The sequence below is a fragment of the Myxine glutinosa genome, chromosome 4 (genome assembly GCF_964187855.1).
Source record: "Myxine glutinosa chromosome 4, kmMyxGlut1.1, whole genome shotgun sequence".
In the NCBI taxonomy this organism is placed as follows: domain Eukaryota; kingdom Metazoa; phylum Chordata; class Myxini; order Myxiniformes; family Myxinidae; genus Myxine; species Myxine glutinosa.
This window is the reverse complement of record NC_136264.1, coordinates 199,142,245-199,156,938: the sequence shown is the minus strand read 5'-3', so window position 1 is coordinate 199,156,938 and position 14,694 is coordinate 199,142,245. Positions and strand designations below refer to the sequence as shown.

At 49.1% G+C, this 14,694-nt stretch overlaps 1 protein-coding gene across 1 annotated transcript in view; it reads left to right on the top strand.

Annotated features, from left to right (window-relative positions):
* Nucleotides 1–5,109, top strand: part of LOC137426014 (nicotinamide riboside kinase 2) — a 119,924-nt gene extending 114,815 nt beyond the window's left edge. The window contains exon 8 of the mRNA XM_078775350.1: nucleotides 1,695–5,109. Coding sequence (XP_078631476.1) covers nucleotides 1,695–1,792 — 98 coding nt within the window. The 3' untranslated portion in view covers nucleotides 1,793–5,109. The remainder of the gene's footprint in view (nucleotides 1–1,694) is intronic.
* Nucleotides 5,110–14,694: the final 9,585 nt, after the last annotated feature.

The following is a 14,694-nucleotide window of genomic DNA, read 5'->3' as shown; positions in this document are numbered from 1 at the left end:
AAATTGATGGAAACCAATTTCAAGATAGCTGCCATGGTGGCCATATTGAAAATCGCAGCGCGCCCATTTTCGAAAGGAACCTTCCTCTACTCAACCCCAACACGCACTGTAAAAATGAATTTAATCGGACAAGCCATTCTGCTCGAAATTGACGGAAACCAATTTCAAGATGGCTGCCGTGGCGGCCATATTGAAAATCGCAGCGCGCCCATTTTCGAAAGGAACCTTCCTCTACTCAACCCCAACACACACTGCAAAAATGGATTTAATCGGACAGGCCGTTCTCCTTGAAATTGACGGAAACCAAAAGTTGACCGACGCCCGGACGTCCAGACGACGCCCGTGACCCTTAGCCCAATTTGGGCTGAGGGGTGAAAAGGAAATTGTAATACACTATGCCACCACCACTAGGTGGCACTACACAGTACACATTTACATAAAGAATGCGTGTGTGTGCCTGTTTGTGGCTGTGTGTCTGTGTGGGTCTGTGTGTGTTCGTGCGTGCCTGTGTGTGCCTGTGCGTGCCTGTGTGTGTCTGTGTGTACCTGTATGTGTTTGCGTGTGCCTGTGTGTGTGTCTGTGTGTGCCAGTGTGTATGTCTGTGCGTGCCTGTTCGCATCTGTGCGTGGCTGTGCATGCCTGTGTGTGCCTCTGTGTGTGCCAGTGTGCATGTCTGTGCATGCCTGTGCATGCCTGTGTGTGCCTCTGTGTGTGCCAGTGTGCGTGCCTGTGCGTACCTGTGTCTATGTGTGTGCTTGTGTGGTGTGTCGAGGATGCATTGATGTAAGGTTATTTTAACACAGCGGACAAACTGACCTTTTCGGTTTATATACATGTATATATATATATATATATACATTCAATTCCAATCCAATCGTATTCATTTTCGAGACGTACTTACGTTCCAATCATATATACTCTATAACTGTACTCACGCTCTGTACTTTTGTGACATATGCACGCTCTAATAGTACGTACTTTATAGATGCACTCACATTCTGAATAGTACATCCTTTAGTGATATACTGATCTTGGCTTAACGGTTAAGGTGGTCGGCTTAAGATCTTAGGGCCTCGAGTTTCAGCCCCTGTAAGGCCATTAAATAACCGGTTGGGTTGACTCAGCCTGTCATCCTTCCAAGGTTGGCAAAATGAGTACCAGCTTACTGGTAACAGGGGGCACTGCATAAACGGCACAGCTGCACTCACAGCACAGCAACGATGCAACCAGTAGCCACAGGCTGCATACAGAATAGCAATAGAGATATTCTCACATTCTAATAGTATGTACTTTATAGACATAGTCGCGTTGTAATTGCATATACTTTATAGAGGAACTCGGTTGACAAAAAAAAAAACTTGTTATACTGACGACCACTAGATGGCGCTTGTGGCCTACATTAGGACTTTGTGTGCGGATATACAGACAGACAACCGGACCTAAAAACAATACCCTATGGTGAGGGTAATGAGAGTTTGAGTGGCAGGAATGAAAGAGGGAGAATGAATGAATTAATAGGGGGTCAGTGAGAGGCGACGAGATAATGGGTTCATGTGGGAGAAGGCAAGTTTGAAAGATTGAATGGAAGAGCGTGAGACAGCAGACACAGGGAGTTGATCCAGAATAGAGAATGGAAGGACATTTTGGAGAGAAAGAAAGGTATTCTGACGCATTTTTGTGCCCTTTGCACCCAGTGTATCTCGATGGAACCAAGCCAACAGAAGATCTATTTGACCACGTCCTCAAAGACATCAAGGAACTTCTTGTGAATTGCAATAATGAAAACTATTAGAGAAAATACTAATGTGGCTCAAATAACCTACATCAGCAAGAGTTTTGGCAGAGCAATGGAATCGAGATTATTTTTCCCACTCACTCTCATTCACCTTCAATACGGGTTTTCATTCGCAATCTTTTATTCGCTTTATATTAGGGCGTCACATACTTGTACCAAATGCTGGTGGAAATGAGGCCTAATCCCATTGTTCTTCCTTCAGATCAGGTGCAGGTTCAGTTGTACGTAGTTTAGTGACCCTCAGGCCTAATTCCAAGACATCCCAGAGTAGTTTGATGGAGTTTAAATTGGGAATTGATGGAGTTTAATTCCTAACAAACTCACAGCAGTATGGGTCAAACACACACTCAAAGATATCAACCAGTGCAACCTGGTGTCAATGAACCTTTAAGACCCACAGTCCAGGCAGGAATTTAGAATTGATTCAGGGTGCCGGCGATAACTCGCCTACTCTTCCCGCAGGAGACCGTGGGATCACCAAATAATTCCAGCAATTGTGATGCCCAATGTAAAGTCCACACATCAATGGGTGCGCCGAGGGATGGCACACACGTTGGTTTATCGCCCTGCCTGCAAAATCAGATTTTAAAAAACAGCCGCCATTGTCACTTACTTTTTGTGACTGATTTTGATTACCACCTTTTTGTGACTGATTTTGATTGCCACCTTTTTGTGACTGATTTTGATTACCACCTTTTTGTGACTGATTTTGATTACCACCTTTTTGTGACTGATTTTGATTACCACCTTTTTGTGACTGATTTTGATTACCACCTTTCGCAGCTATTTTATATTGTGGATGATATACAGGGTATGGCTGGTGATCTGCTCTGCTACCTTGTCACATTATTTACTTGTCTGTTTGGCGGTGTGTTGGTACAGAGCAATGTTAACATACGCTTGGACCCTTACTATTGGATGTAGAATTCATTGTTTGTAATTAATGATATGTTCATTGTTGAATTAATGAATTAATGAATTTGTTGAATTTGTTGAATTAATGAATTAATGATATATATATATATATACAGTGCGTATCAAAAAAAAGGTAATCCGAATTCAAGGGGTTAATATGCAAAGGTTATTTAGTTTGACAATTTACATGTGGTTTACCAATTATGAGGAGATCCTCAGCTTTCCATTGATGCCTTTCATGCATCATTGCTGTCACACATGACCAAGTACATGTTCATTGAAAATGACAAGTTCAAATCGCATTTTTACAAGTTTGGCTAATCGGTGCAAGACAGTTTTAAATGGACGCATTACTTGTCGACTGCCAAGTTGATGATGTAAAATTGTTAAGCTGGTCTGGTAATCGTCGGTTGCGTCATCCTTTGTTTAAGATGGGTATTTAAGATGGGCCTACAGTGTATGGGTTTAGAGACAGTCTGAGTCATTGAAAACAAGGTTCAACTTACGACTGAACAGCGGACCTTCGTGGTTACAACCTTTCACCAAACTGGAAGTTTGCAGCGAACTCATGATGCGTTCAGGGAACGTTTCCCAGAAAGGGAGCCTCCAGCAGCCAAAACCATCTGGGCGAATGTTAGAAAATACCAAGAGCATGGCACTAGCCTCAACCGCAACAAGGGGAATTCTGGGAGGAGGCGTACTGGGCGATCGGAAATGAACATTGCAGCAGTAAGGTAGCAAGTTTTGGAGCATCCGAGGGATACCAGCGCAAGACGAAATGGGACAGGATTGCCTTCGGCAACATTCAACCGAATCACAAGACTGGACCTCCACCAACATCCATATCGGATTCACATCCGGCATCAACTTACGCCAAGGGATTTTGCCAGGAGGCTGGTGCTTGCCGGATGGTTGATAGCACGTTGCGAAGCAGATGTCAATTTCCTGCGGTATCTCGTTATCGGCGACGAAGCTGCTTTCGCCATGGACGGCAAGGTCAATACCCATAATGTTCTTGAATATGCACCGACAGGACAACCCCCGGAATTTAATTTTGACACCAACATGAATCGACAAAAGTGGACTGTTTGGTTGGGACTTTGTGGAAGTGGTCAGGTGATTGGACCATTTTTCTTTCAAAGGAATGTCAATGGTAACAGGTATCTGCAGATGATCAATGATGACGTTTTACCGCAGCTGGAGGAGAACTTTGAGCGACAGCTTCTTGGTGTCTTCAGATATCTCTGGTGGGCCCAAGACGGCGCCCCAGCACATCGTCTTATCACTTTCCTAGATAGACTGAGGGAACTCTTTGGAGACCGAGTCATCGCCCTCAACCATGCAGTGGAATGGCCGCCAAGATCACCTGACCTCACACCATGTGATTATTTCCTTTGGGGACATTTAAAGAACAAGGTGTTCGTAACTCCTCCCCATGATCTTGACGAATTGCAGGGCTGTATTCGATATGAAGTGGATGCTTTGCGCAATGACACAGCTATGGTGAGATGAGCAGTTCAGGGCATGCTCCGCCGCTGTGAGCTTTGTGTTGAAAGGGGACGTGGACATGTTGAAGGTGTGGGTGCATAAAGGCCAATCATTCCTGAGAAAAGTTCACATCTGACGTTCATTTTGCACCAATTATCCTGACTTGCATCGATTAGCCAAACTTGTAAAAATGCGATTTGAACTTGTCATTTTCAATGAACATGTACTCGGTCATGTGTGACAGCAATGATGCATGGAAGGTATCAGTGGAAAGCTGACGATCTCCTCTTAATTAGTAAACCACATGTAAATTGTCAAAATAAATAACCTTTGCACATTAACCCCTTGAATTCGGATTACTTTTTTTTGATACGCACTATCTATATATATATATATATATGACTTTTATAAATAAAAGTCATTTTCTGTGTGTCTGTCTGTCTCTGTGCGAAAGGCTAATGAAGTGCCAAACTACTGGGTCAATTGTCACCAAACTTAACACATAGAACAAGTTGGACCTCCTGTTGAACATGAGCTACTTGTTTTTTTTATGACAATGGCTAATGATGATATTGCTAGATCAAATCGTAAATTCACTATTTATTTATTTGTTTGTAGCAGTTTGCTGGTGCGGCCTCGACGTAACCCATCCCGCCCCCACCCCTAACGGTTTGTAGGTGTGGCCTCGACGTCACCCGTTACCACTCCCCCCTCCCTCCCCCACACCCCAACAGCAAATTTGAGTTTCTTACCTCCTCCACCTCGCATTCCCCTCCCGAATTCAAAAGTGTGAAACTTGTATGAGAATTGTGTTGTTTTGTCGAGTTATTTCCTTTCGAGAGCCTGAGGTGAGTTCCTTGGTTTGTTTTATTCCTATCAAAGTTAAACCTGGAAAAAAAATTATTCCGCCATTTCGTGTTTCCCTGTCACCATTTTTTTTCATTTATTTAACAAAGCCTGCTGTCTGCTGACAAAGGTTCCGATGTATTATTAATGTGTATTCGTGAAAGACTTGCCCAAGCCGGTTGGTGAAAGACTTGAGCCAAAATCTTCCTTCCGGTCAACTCACCAAGAACGCGGAATTAATTATTGTGGACGTTCGAGAAAAAGAAGAAGAATCGCCGTTAACATTCTCTGAAAAGGACTTTATTTGAACATTCTCTGCAGTCAATGCCACACCGCCTGCCCGCCCAACATAACCATGATTTACAAATGGAATAATGCCCTTTTTGGCTTTGCAATGTTCATTAACAAGGCTCAAGGACAATCTCTCCCCCCCCCCCCCCCCCATCCCCCCAGCAACGCCGGGTATCCCTGCCAGCATGTAATGTTTGTTGATTTGAGTTTCAGTACTGTAAAAAGTTCACAAGTTGCAATGTTATAGTTAGCCTATAATCCGCAAGGAAGGAACGAGAAAGAACGGGAAATTTCTAGATACTTCTGGATGTAGAATCATCTCCTAATTTCGAGCAGATGTGGAGGGAGTAACTTTTGTGAATGTTCCATCTGTGATTTTATATACAATTGTTCCGGTCGAGTTTTTAGATCGGTTGAGTAAAGAACCTTAGGATATTGTGACAAATGCTGAGGCAATCCGGAGGTTAAAGCTTTTTTTAACCGGTTGAATAATAATACGGGATGGGACACTGTCCTCCAAGGGACGACTGAGCCGCAAAGACTGCTGGTAACATCTAATTAACATTGTCTGTATCTGTCCAATCCTTCACTATATAGTTTATGAAAGATGCTCGTTCAAAGGATCCAAAGATAAGGTTTTGCAAAAGAGGTTCAGCTTATGTATTGATGCGGTGGTTCAAATCCCCACTCCTGACAACAATTTGTTGCGGTGGTTCAAATCCCCACTCCTGACACCAATTTGTTGCGGTGGTTCAAATCCCCACTCCTGACAACAATTTGTTGCAAGCACCGGAGGTACAAGGGGCCGGGTTAAAAATCCCACTCGACAACAGTTTTGTTGCGTGATTCCCCTCGGTTAATACCGGAGAATCACGAATACCTTCAAGGTGCACGGATCAAGGTGCACGCGCGTGCCGAAGAACCGCGCGATCGAACCCTCACTTTCCCACACCTTATGGGTGCCGAGCGGATTTGCACGGTGTGGAAAGCGGCGTTACCCCACGAGATTTATGGACCTGAGTCTAGCCAAATTCGGTCCCGGATGATGCTAGGCCAATTGGTGAAAGGACGTACTGAACAGGTTGGAAAGTAACAACAAAATGTACTGCCTTTTATTTTGAAGGCACGGAGAAACAGACGAAGATACAGCTTACCAATTCTTACTTAATAATAACCCCGACTTGGCGCCTTCACACTCTGACACACACACACACACACACACACACACACACACACACACACACACACACACACACTCACAGGAAAAAAGACACTGGTTAAGGGCGTACCGATGTACGTGCTGGAATTGCCTCACTGGTGACCACGTGGTCTGGTGTGCGCAGCTCGCAGTTCGATGAGGTCAGGTCCGAAGGACGAACCGCCGCCTCGAAGTCGGCACGGGCGAACTTAGCACAGGTAGATGAACTCCAGCGCAGGTGAGTCATGTAAAAATGCCAATGCTTGCAGGTCAGCCGGATGGTGCAAAAGATCGGCAAAGAAGCGATGGGTGTCGACAAAGAACAAAGGCCAAAACTCGTGTCGTCTGGTGGAGCCAAAACAAGAGAGTCCAGAGCAGGGTGTCGTCCACGTGGCAAAATCCCAGGGAAAGAGAATATCGTGTCGTCCACGGGGCAAAATCCACAACAAGAGAGAACGGAGCAGGAGGTCGTCCACGTGGCGAAATCCACAACAAGAGAGTCGTGTCCTGTGCGCAGCGAAATCCCAGGTAAAGAGAGAACAGAGCAGGAGCTCGTCCACGTGGCGAAATCCACAACAAGAGCTCAGAACAGGTGGTGTAGCGCAGAAAAATCCAAAAGCAAAGACAGTAATAATGCGCTCCGCGCGGGCTTTTACCAGACCAGCCCACGCCCTTCAAAATGTTCCAGAGCCTCCCATTGGCTGAGGCTTGTCGCATCATGGCTAGGTGTTCCCGCCTCCTCACTGGTCACGTGGGGCCTGTTCTTCTGGCCACGCCTTCCTGCACATTAGTAATGGCTTCTCCCAGCCATGAAGGCTTGACATCCTGCCTAACTCAATGCATATTTGGTCTTTATCACTACACAATGGGAAAGGGCTAATCTTTACATTCAATAAGACATAACTGACTAATGCAGGCTACATGTTGTCGTGCAATTGACTATAGGGGGTTTGCCTTTATGGCACAACCGCAACAGTATCATAACAGTAATTGTTTGTTTCATTTGCCCAGTATGCGTCGTATCAACGTGACCACGACAGTCGATTGTTTAGGGTTCTTCCTTGACAGATCACGTATCTAAAAGTAACAATACCGTATGCGAATGAGGCCGAGCGAGCATGACATGTGATACGATCCGGGTGTATGGTATTGACTCGCTATAGCTGATTAGCCCTCAACGGTCTTTCTTAATCACCCAAGAAGGCCCTCTACAACCAGAATTCACCCCGAGACCAGGTATATTTAATAAACAAATGGCGCACAGGGAGGGGAATGGTCAAGGAAGCAATCACAATAATAAACAAATGATGCAACCAACATTGTACAATCCCCTTACCCACTACTGCACATACGTGCACATTGTATCAAACAAATGAACAGGATTCCTTAATTATCATATGCCTTATCTGGGCACATCAGTCATGCAACAGGAGATCGACATTAGATCGTGGCAGACAAGACAGGAAATAACTAAGCCATGACCGTCGTGGCACAGCTGGAAATGATGCAGGTCACGTCCCTTCCCAGTTTTAGTCAGTCAACGTCCCAGGTGCTGGAGAACACACAGGCAGGAGGAGGAGAGGTGTGGCTGGCTGATTGAGGACGTGGTGCAGCAGGGCAGCCTGATGAGCATAGCGCTGCCTTCCGTGGTGTTTGATCTTGGAAAGCTCAATTGAGCCGATTCCGGGAAAGTCCTCTTTTCACCCCCTGCTGCATGGGTGTTTAAAGGCTCTCGAGCCCAGTCTGGGTGTGGAGCGACCTCTTGAGACCTGCACTCCAACCACCCTGAGGTAAATTACCTCGGCTGATGGCGCCTTTCCTTTCTTCTGCCAAAACTGCTGCATCCAGGCTTTTTATATGCTTAAATAACCAGCCATGACAGATTCAAAAAGAAAATAAAACATCAACAAATAGGTCAAAAGGGTTGACGGTTTTACGAGTGAACATTAGGATGGGTTGAGCGTCTACAGTGCATTCAGAAAGTATTCAGACCCCTTCACTTTTTTCACATTTTGTTATGTTGCAGCCTTATGCTGAAATCTTTTAAATTCTTTTTTTCCCTCATCAATCTACACTCAATACCCCAAAATAACAAAGAGAAAACAGCATTTTAGAAAGTTTTGCAAATTTATTAAAAAGAAAAAACTGAAGTATCACATTGACATAAGTATTCAAACCCTTTGCTATGACACTTGAAATTTAGCTCAGGTGCCTCCCATTTCTCTTGATCATCTTTGAGATGTTTCTACACCTTGATTGGAGTCCACCTGTGGTAAATTCAATTGATTGGACATGATTTGGAAAGGCACACACTTGTCAATATAAGGTCTCACAGCTGACAATGCATATCAGAGCAAAACCCAAGCCATTGGGTCGAAGGAACTGCCTGTAGAGCTCAGAGACAGGATTGTGTCGAGGCACAGATTTGGGGAAGCCTACAAAAACAATTCTGCTGCATTGAAGGTTCCCAAGAGCACAGTGGCCTCCATAATTCTTAAATGGAAGAAGTTTGGAACAACCAGGACTCTTTCTAGAGCTGGCCGCACGGCCAAACTGAGCAATCGGGGAAGAAGGGCCTTGGTAAGAGAGGTGACCAAGAACCCGTTGGTCACTCTGGCTGAGCTCCAGATATCCTGTGTGGAGATGGGAGAAACTTCCAGAAGGACAACCATCACTGCAACACTCCACCGATCTGGGCTTTATGGCAGAGTGGCCAGACGGAAGCCAAACAGTTCAATCTTGGTTTCATCAGACCACAGAATCTTGTTTCTCACTGTCTGAGAAGTCCTTTAGGTGATTTTTTGCAAACTCCAAGCGGGCTTTCATGTGTCTTTCACCGAGGAGAGGCTTCCGTCTGGCCACTCTGCCATAAAGCCCAGATCGGTGGAGTGTTGCAGTGATGGTTGTCCTGGAAGAAAAAATGAATTTAAACGATTTCAGCATAAGGCTGCAATGTAAAAAAATGTGAAAAAAGTGAATGGGTCTGAATACTTTCTGAATGCACTGTATATCGATACATAAAAGTGACACATGTCTGATAACACATTTAATTACTTCACACTTATTCGGAAACGCCCATTAGGGAAATATCTGCTCTATTTATGCATTATTAATCCATTGGAGCCATTTCCACAACCGTATCCGGTCCTGCAGTGGTGGGATTCTTGATGATAGAATCACACAGGGAGGGGTTTTTTACCAGGCCATCAAAGGTTCCTTGTAAAACCTTGGAAGGCAGCTGTGATCAACCTCCATGAATGCTGATGAGGAAAAGCTGCTGATCATATAATAATGAGCCCTACTATCGCTACACGCTACACGCGCCCCCCCCCCCCAGAATTAACATGCACCGGGAGAGTCAGTTTGAGGGGGGTCTTTATGACCCGGCCGAAACGACCCCTGACGATTCGTGTGGGGGTGGTAGGTGGCGGGGCGGTGGATGGTCGGGTGGTGGGGGGCCTGGTTGACGGGGGACGGCCCCGACGTGGAGGAAGGGCCAACCGTGGAGGTTGGTCGAGGTCCAAATGGGCCGGCTTGAGGCGGTCCACGGAGATGCGGTCCGCCTTGCCGCCGATGTCGATGGTGAACGACTTGTCGTCCCTCTTCAGGACCCGGAAAGGTCCATCGTACGGCGGCCGGAGCGGTCCCCGGTGTGGGTCGTGCCGGATAAAAACGTACTCCGCAGTGCAAGTGCTGGGGGGACGTGGGGTTGGGGGCAGCCGTGGTGGGACGTGGGCACGGGGGCAAATCTCCTGGCGGCCTCCTGGAGGACCGAGCGTTGGCGATCCGCGGACCAGGGGCCGGTGGCGTCAGGGATGAATTCGCCCGGCACGCGCAGTGGCTGGCCGTAGACCAGCTCGGCGGTGGAAGCCTGGAGGTCCTCTTTAGGGGCCGTTCGGAGGCCCAATAGGACCCACGGGAGCCTGTCGGCCCAACCGTCGTCCTGGAGGCTGGCCCTGAGAGCGGCCTTCATCGAGCGGTTGAAACGCTCGCACAAGCCGTTGGCTTTGGGGTGGTAGGCCGTGGTGCGGTGAAGCTTGACCCCCAAGGCCTGGGCGACCGCGCCCCAAAGCTCGGAGGAGATGTCCGAGGGGGCGCCAAAATGGGCAATCCAGGTGCCAATGAAGGCCTGCGCCACGTCGGCGGATGTTGTTGATGCCAGCGGGACGGCCTCCGGCCACCTGGTGGTCCTGTGCACCATTGTGAGGAGGTGGGTGAAGCCCTGCGAAGAGGGAAGGGGTCCCACCAGGTCCACATTGACGTAGTTGAAGCGCCGCGTGGGCACGTCGAATGGTGCCAATGGGGCCTGGGTGTGCCGGTGGACCTTCGCGCGCTGGCAGGCGACACAGGCATTGGCCCAGTCGCGGACATCTTTACGGAGCCCGTGCCAGACGAATTTGGCTGCCACGAGCTTCTGTGATGCTTTCCGGCCCGGGTGGGAAAGGCCGTGGAGGGCGTCAAAAATATGCCGCCGCCATCCGGTGGGCACGATGGGGCGAGGTTGGCCCAGGGAGACATCACACAGGATAACTGTGCCTGTGTCCTCGAAGGGGACCTCGGCCAACTGCAGGCCTGTGTCCGCTGTCCGGAGGGCTTGCACCGTGGGGTCGGCGGTCTGGTCGGCGGTCAGGTGGACGGCGTTCGTGCCGGACCGGGAGAGGCAATCGGCCACAGCGCTGTCCTTGCCCGCGACGTGCCGTATGTCCGTTGTAAATTCGGACACGGCGGAGAGGTGGCGCTGCTGGCAGGCCGACCACGGCTCCGTAACCTTGGCCATGGCGAAGACCAGGGGTTTGTGGTCCACAAACGCCGTGAATGGGCGGCCCTCCAAAAGATGGCGGAAGTGGCGAACAGCCAGGTAAAGGCCGAGGAGCTTGCGGTCGAAAGCGCTATACTTTCGCTCGTTAGGGCGAAGCTGCCGGCTGAAGAAGGCCAGCGGTTGCCAAGCTCCGTTCACCCACTGTTCATGCACGGCGCCCACCGCGTAGTCGGAAGCGTCCGTGGTGAGGGCGATGGGCGTGTCGAGCGCCGGGTGCGCCAGCATGGTCGCGTTGGCAAGGGCCAGCTAAGCGCCCGTGAATGCCGCGTCCATCTCTGTGGTCCAGGCGACGACGTGCTTGGCCGGCTTGCCCCGGAGGGCTTCGTACAGGGGGCGCATGAGTTGGGCGGCGCAAGGCACGAACCAGTGGTAGAAATTTACCATCCCCAAAAATTCCTGTAGGGCCTTGATGGAGCGAGGGCGCGGGAAACTTGTGACTGCCTCCACCTTGGTAGGCAGCGGGACGGCCCCGCGCTTCGTGATGCGGTGCCCCAGGAAGTCGACGGCCGTTACGCCAAACTGGCATTTCGCCGGGTTGATGATGAGGCCGTGCTGGCCGAGGCGCTCAAAAAGCGTGCGCAGGTGGACGAGGTGCTCCGCCCGGGAAGTGCTGGCGACGAGAATGTCATCCAGGTAGACGAACAGAAAGGTGAGATCGCGCAGCACACTGTCCATCAGCCGCTGGAAGGCCTGGGCCGCGTTCTTAAGGCCGAACGGCATTCAGAGGAACTCAAAGAGGCCAAAAGGTGTAATTACAGCCGTCTTCGGAACGTCAGCCGGCTGGACAGGTACCTGGTGGTAGCCCCCCGAATGAGGTCGACCTTGGAGAAGATCACCCGCCCCGCCAAACGGGCGGAAAAGTCCTGTATGTTTGGTATCGGGTACCGGTCGGGGGTGGTGGCGTCGTTGAGGCGGCGGTAATCGCGGCATAGTCGCCATCCGCCACCCGGTTTGGGCACAATGTGCAGGGGCGAGGCCCACGCGCTATTCGAACGCCGCACAATTCCCAATCTGCTGAGCGCCGGTGTCACACAAAAAACGCCGCCCGGACTCCGTGTCCGTGATAAACAGAAGGCTGCCTGAATGGCCGACGCTCATGGCAGGCAGCAAGCGCCGGCCTGGTCGTTTCCCGACCCACCGAAAGTGCACGGTGGGCGGCACGTTCTGGCCTTCTGCCCGAACCTGGCGTGGTAATAGCACATGGTCCGCTCTGGTGGAGGCTCCGGCGATCGCGTCGTGGCGGCCGCTGCCGCCAGTGGCACTGACTCGGCCGGTGGAGGCGCCGGTCGTGGCGCGGGCATTGCCTCGGTCGGCCCAGGGTCCCAGGCGGCCGCTCCGACGTGTCGCCTGGCCGAGCCAAATTTATCGGCCTCCTTGGCCAGGGCGCGAGGGTCCGTGATGGGCGAATTAGCCAAAGCTAACCGTACCTGCCCGGGTAGCCGCTGGAGGAACAGCTCGCGGAAGAGGAAGTCCGGGCTGTGGTCACCGAGAAGAGCAAGCATGTGGTCCATGCTTTCGGACGGACGGGCCTCGCCCAGCTCCGGGAGGTCGAGTAGTTGTCGTGCGCGTTCGGTCTCCGTTAGTCCAAACGCACCGAGGAGTAGGTCTTTGAGCGCGCCGTATTTGTCGGCGTCCGGCGGGTGCTGTAGGAAGCTCAGAACCGGGAAGCGGAGGAGGCGTTGAGCGCGGAGACCACGTGGTGGTAGCGCGTCGTGTCCTCCGTAATTTTTCGCAGGGCGAATTGAGAAGCCGCTTGAGCAAACCAAACGGCCGCGTGAGATTCCCAAAAGCCTGGGAGCTTCAAAGCTACAGCTGACTCCATCGCCGTGTTCGTAGAAAGGGGTCACCAATTGTGTGAGCTGTGCTCGCACGATAAAATTGGACAAAATGGACAACGCCAGGAATTAGGTTTCTCTGAGCTATTTATTCCCAGCTCACTCAAACGAACTCCAAAGCACTGAATCAGCCCATCGAACGGGCGGCAATATATATCAGAAACTCAACACACAAAAGCCACGCCTCTCAGGTGGGGCGTGGTATGCAAATAGATAAGCCACGCCTCTCAACGGGGCGTGGTATGCAAAGCAAGCGTTCGCCCGGTAAAGGCAAGTCTCAACACGCCCGGGCGAGTCCGGACACGTGACCGCTCGCCGGTTGCGTCATCAGCCGGTGCAGGGTAATTGTGTCATGCTACCGGTAACCGCTGCAATATAACTGTATTACATAATACATGATATTACAAGTCCTTTGAAGTTATAGGTATGGGTTGATAAAGCAAGAAAGCAGCCTTGTTAGTATCAGATTGAACTATAAGTCTATACACAGGATCTACTAGGTCTATATCGTTTAGGAATATGCTTTTACAGATCTTCATCACTGTCCTGAGTGTCATTTTCGTAAAGGTGTCTACGCAAATGCCAACATTAATTTTTGGATTCCTCATGCTCTGAATATTCCAAAAATGTATAGTTTTGCTAATCTCCAAAATTTTTGAACGAAAAAACATGGTGAACCTGACTATAGCCGTTCCATCTCACAGGAGCGACTCAGAGATCCCTCACATCCAAGTTGTTGTGCTCTTCCCTATGTGAAGCTAGGACTGTGCAGTCTTCCATGATAGACTAGACGGATTTATGGGAAAAGGCCATGCATAAGCTTCTAGGTGCATTTTGGGGTAAAAGTTGGGAACCTCACTTTTTAACATAATTCGGGTATGCTGAATTCGATTAAACCGGTACCCAAGCCGAATTTTGAGTTTTGAATTTTGAGGGTTCCTCTGTTGATTCAGCACGACATATGTTGTTCTCCAAGACTGGTAAACCAGAAGCAATGTCACCGACAAGTGATGCTCTTCATTTCCATTTGATGCGAGTACACTATCAAGCCATGGTATGGAGAAATGCTCATTGTGCCATGCCTGACCTTCCTGCACCTGTGGAAAAGGGGATGGAAACGTGGCGATTCAGGACGAGAGCCTATTCTGATGTCACTGAGTCCAATCCCAGAAAGTTGCCTCGAGATGATTTGTTGTGCATGGCAGAAGCAATGCAAGACTCGACGCTGCAAATGTCGCTATTCAGAGTTGAGGTGCACATCAATGTGAGCCTGTCAGAAACAGAGTGATGATCAGACCCCTTGTATGAATTTGATGTAGTTTGGCAAAACAACATGTGTGACATTCCTGAATGTTTGTGCTTCATGGCCATGTATACTTAATTTTGGAATAAATGGTTGTATGAAACATTGTCTTATTAAAACCATTTCCCATTTTATAGTGTCCAATTTCAATATCAGTTTTAATGTCTATTTCAATATGTCACCAACCATAATATAGACTGGACG